General features: G+C 34.7%; 1 protein-coding gene across 8 annotated transcripts in view; it reads right to left on the reverse strand.

Annotated features, from left to right (window-relative positions):
- Positions 1-494: 494 nt before the first annotated feature.
- eEF5 (eukaryotic translation elongation factor 5) overlaps positions 495-3,455 on the reverse strand; it is a 3,977-nt gene continuing 1,016 nt past the window's right edge. For 4 of the 8 annotated variants that reach the window (XM_043012019.2, XM_043012020.2, XM_043012021.2 and 1 more), the window contains exons 2-5: positions 3,107-3,231; positions 1,609-1,776; positions 1,368-1,502; positions 495-1,246 (exon numbers count right to left, since the gene is read on the reverse strand). In XM_043012019.2, the coding sequence (XP_042867953.1) occupies positions 1,184-1,246; positions 1,368-1,502; positions 1,609-1,776; positions 3,107-3,214 (474 nt within the window). In that variant the 5' untranslated portion in view covers positions 3,215-3,231 and the 3' untranslated portion in view covers positions 495-1,183. Of the gene's footprint in view, positions 1,247-1,367; positions 1,503-1,608; positions 1,777-3,106; positions 3,247-3,455 lie in introns of all 8 variants that reach the window. The other 4 variants (XM_043012023.2, XM_086543322.1, XM_086543323.1 and 1 more) reach the window with 2 other exon arrangements.

The following is a 3,455-nucleotide window of genomic DNA, read 5'->3' on the forward strand; positions in this document are numbered from 1 at the left end:
CCATCCAGGCTGATTAAGTCAAAAGATTGCAATATTTTCAGTGTACAATATTTTACAGAATAGGAAAGGGCATAAAATGTTTTCATAAAGGAGTTCTAATACTGCAGTTTAATACACAACTACAATAAAAGCCTTTTATTTGTCATTTGAATGATACAGTGGTATTCCCCCGTTAAGCAAAAAAAACGGAAAAAAAATTACAGTCAAAGGTACAAACTTGGTATATCACTCAAATTGTAACAAGTGAATGAAAAATTGCATACATACCCTTGGATTCAAATGCAGGACCCAAAAGAATTACTGGCAGTTTTAAATGTGCCTTCTTGTATACCAGCTAACCCTTAAGTAGACAACTGAGTCAAAGGTCTTCAACAATTCATTAGCCCCATTTCAAAACTGAAAAGTGCTAGTTCATTATTAATCCAATATTCAGATTTTTTCTTTCTACTGCAATTATCTGCTCAATCCTGGGGATATGTGAATGAAAGAACATCTTAACACTGGAATGGTTGTAAATTTTTATTCTAATATTTAGCATATTTAATTATGCACATTGAAGTACAAAAACAAGTTAGATAAAAGCATTTCTTTAAACCCAAGTAATGGGCCCATATTCTATGATAATGTAAAAAAGGAAAAGGCTCTCCTGCACTGAAGCTTGGATCAATTGAACAATCAAACGCCATATAAACAATACACCATTTATTCCTTATTTGGTCACAGATCAATATACTGGGCCGCAAGGTTATTTGAATTGGTGTCACATATGCTGCCCCTCCACAACAAATAAAAAAAAAATGACCACAAACTTTAATGGTTGTGGCTGTAACACTCAAACAAACATTATGTCCAGCTGGACATGAGTAAAGATGAGGCTTATGGCTCCTTCCCTCCACTTCCTCCAAGGCCAATTAGTTACTGCCAAACAAAGTTAAAACCAAACAAAGTTACAACAGGTGGCCATGGACAAAGCAAAGGTAGGCTAGATAGAACACCATATCCTTCCCCAAGAAATACAAAAATGTTGTAGAATGACATACCAAACCATTGTAGAATGATCACAGGTGTCAACCATCAACCCTGTTATATGGGTCTAATAGGAAAAAAATATATACTTTAATGAGCTAATGGCTGGTTGTGAAGGTGGTGTAGTGGTGTAGATGGTAGCAACTGATGGAAGGAGTTACTTCATATTTGGCTTGGTGGCAACTACCATTTCCTCTTCCATAGCAGCCAGGACTGTCAACTGTAAAGAAAGTGAAATTTAGTTTTCCATAAAAGGTATAGGCCTTTATGCTGTGTTCACATGGAATCAAATACTATGCATTACTTTATTGTAATTCTTACTCAATTCAGATGTGACTTACCAGAAGGTCTTCATTATTTTCGAACTTGTTCTTAATGTCAGTGCCTAAGTCTCCATCAGGCAATCTAATATCATCACGCAGTTCACCCGAATCCTTCATAAGACTAAGGTAGCCATCATCAGAGATGTCAATCAGCTGTAAGGAAAAAAATATGCATAAATATATATATCTGAGTTTTATACTTAATAAAAGAATATCAATCAAATTGGCACAATCAAGATCCAAATACTAGTTCAAATACCTGGTAATCTGCACGCTTGACCACTGGCACGTCCATGTTGTGGGTAGAGGGACAGATATCTTCATATTTCTTACCGGTGAAAAGATCAATGCCAATCAGATGTACCTTAGCATGACCGTGTTTACCAGTTTTTGAGGTCGACATTTCTACAATCTTGCAGGCACGGCCCTGAAACAAGATGCAACATCAACTGCCTGTCCTTTGTTCATCTCTCGTGGTAGTAAAAACTTGTTTACTTTCAAATGCAATAATCCAATAACTATCTAAGTTTTCCAGGTATAAAGTTACCATAAAATTAAAAGCTTTAAACTTTTAAACCTTTTCTTTAACATTTTCAAATTCAAACCTTTAGATATAGGGATTTCCTACTTTTAATTTATATATTAGTAATCTAACATGGCAAGTTACTTTCAATCATTATTCTTGGTTCTATTTAGCTTTGCATTTGCTTGTAGGCATAAAGGAATTAACTTTATTACTAGATCTTCTGTATCCATATTTCTAATACAAATACGTAAATGAATAACTGTATGAAACTGAAGTTTCATACAGTTAAAGTGGCAAACTGGCTAGTACTGGGGGAGGACTAGATGAAATAATTTACTAGAAACTAAACATTTAATCTAAACTACCCATTACTCTCAATCATATGGAAATTTTGCATTATCCGAGTCTGACCAATACGTAGAATAATTAGGGATTAAATCTAATGTAAACCAAGCTCTCCATTATGAACTTTCTATAGCAATGGTTTCTTTATTCAGACAATCTACTGAACTGTTGGTACTCCTCTGCCTAGGAAAGTGCAATTGTTCAAACAAACTTGGCAGTAGAAAAGCATTAATCTAGTGAAATAAAATGGTCATACTTAGATAAAACAGGAATGGGATTTAAGTAATTTTTATTGAAAGTTATTTCAGGTCATTGGATATTAACAGAAAAACAGTGTAAACATAATAGAAGTATTAAAATGTAATATGGCCATTAAAATTAAATACTCTACAAGTGTCTTAACAGAAATTGACCATTTAAAAATTCTAGATTAGAAAGATAAGCTTGTATATTTTCCTAAATACTCTTACAGGACATTTTAGAACCAGATTCAAAAACTTTTTAAGATCTAGAAAAAAAAAAATACTAGCAACCATGCAAATTCCTTCTCCACTGATATAGGACTACCTTTCCTATCTATCCTACCAATTTTTTAAAGAACTAAACTACAGCTGGTTAAAAGCATTTTTACTAGTACTCCTTCCTCCATAACCTTGTTACTATTCTTAATTTATTTCACTTGCAGTAAAAATTTGAAATTGCTGAAAATACACATTTCAAACAAAAATCTGTCACTTGTACATTCTTTTGACACTTCAAAAATTTCACACAAATACAGCAATACAAGCCAAAAGGAATGTCAACCACCATTACCAAATTGAGAGACACGATTACATTTGCTCCTACCGTTTTAAATGAACTTGTTAGCATCGCTGCATAAACCTACCTTGATCACAACGTGTCCATTCTTACGAAGGGAGGAGCACTGTGCGGGGTACACATTAGAGGCACCAGAGTCACCACCCTCAAAATCAGCTTGCAGCTCCTCTGACATTTTTGTGGTCGCCTGATCTGTGGAAACAAGGCCTAGTTAACATGAGCAGTCCTTATACCTTGCTGATGCATGAATAGGGTGGTGTATATACAGTTTTCACAACTGGAGACATCAAACTTTAGCACTGAAATGCAATAAAATAGAAAATGTACATAGTAGCAGGTGTGTCTTTTAGCCTCTAAGCCTACAGCCCTTAAGGGGAAAGATGGCCTAAATGCATCCAAATGAACCTGCCACTGTT

This window comes from Penaeus japonicus, unplaced genomic scaffold (genome assembly GCF_977035675.1).
Source record: "Penaeus japonicus unplaced genomic scaffold, GWHDUDI00000001_assembly GWHDUDI00000013, whole genome shotgun sequence".
NCBI classification, from domain to species: domain Eukaryota; kingdom Metazoa; phylum Arthropoda; class Malacostraca; order Decapoda; family Penaeidae; genus Penaeus; species Penaeus japonicus.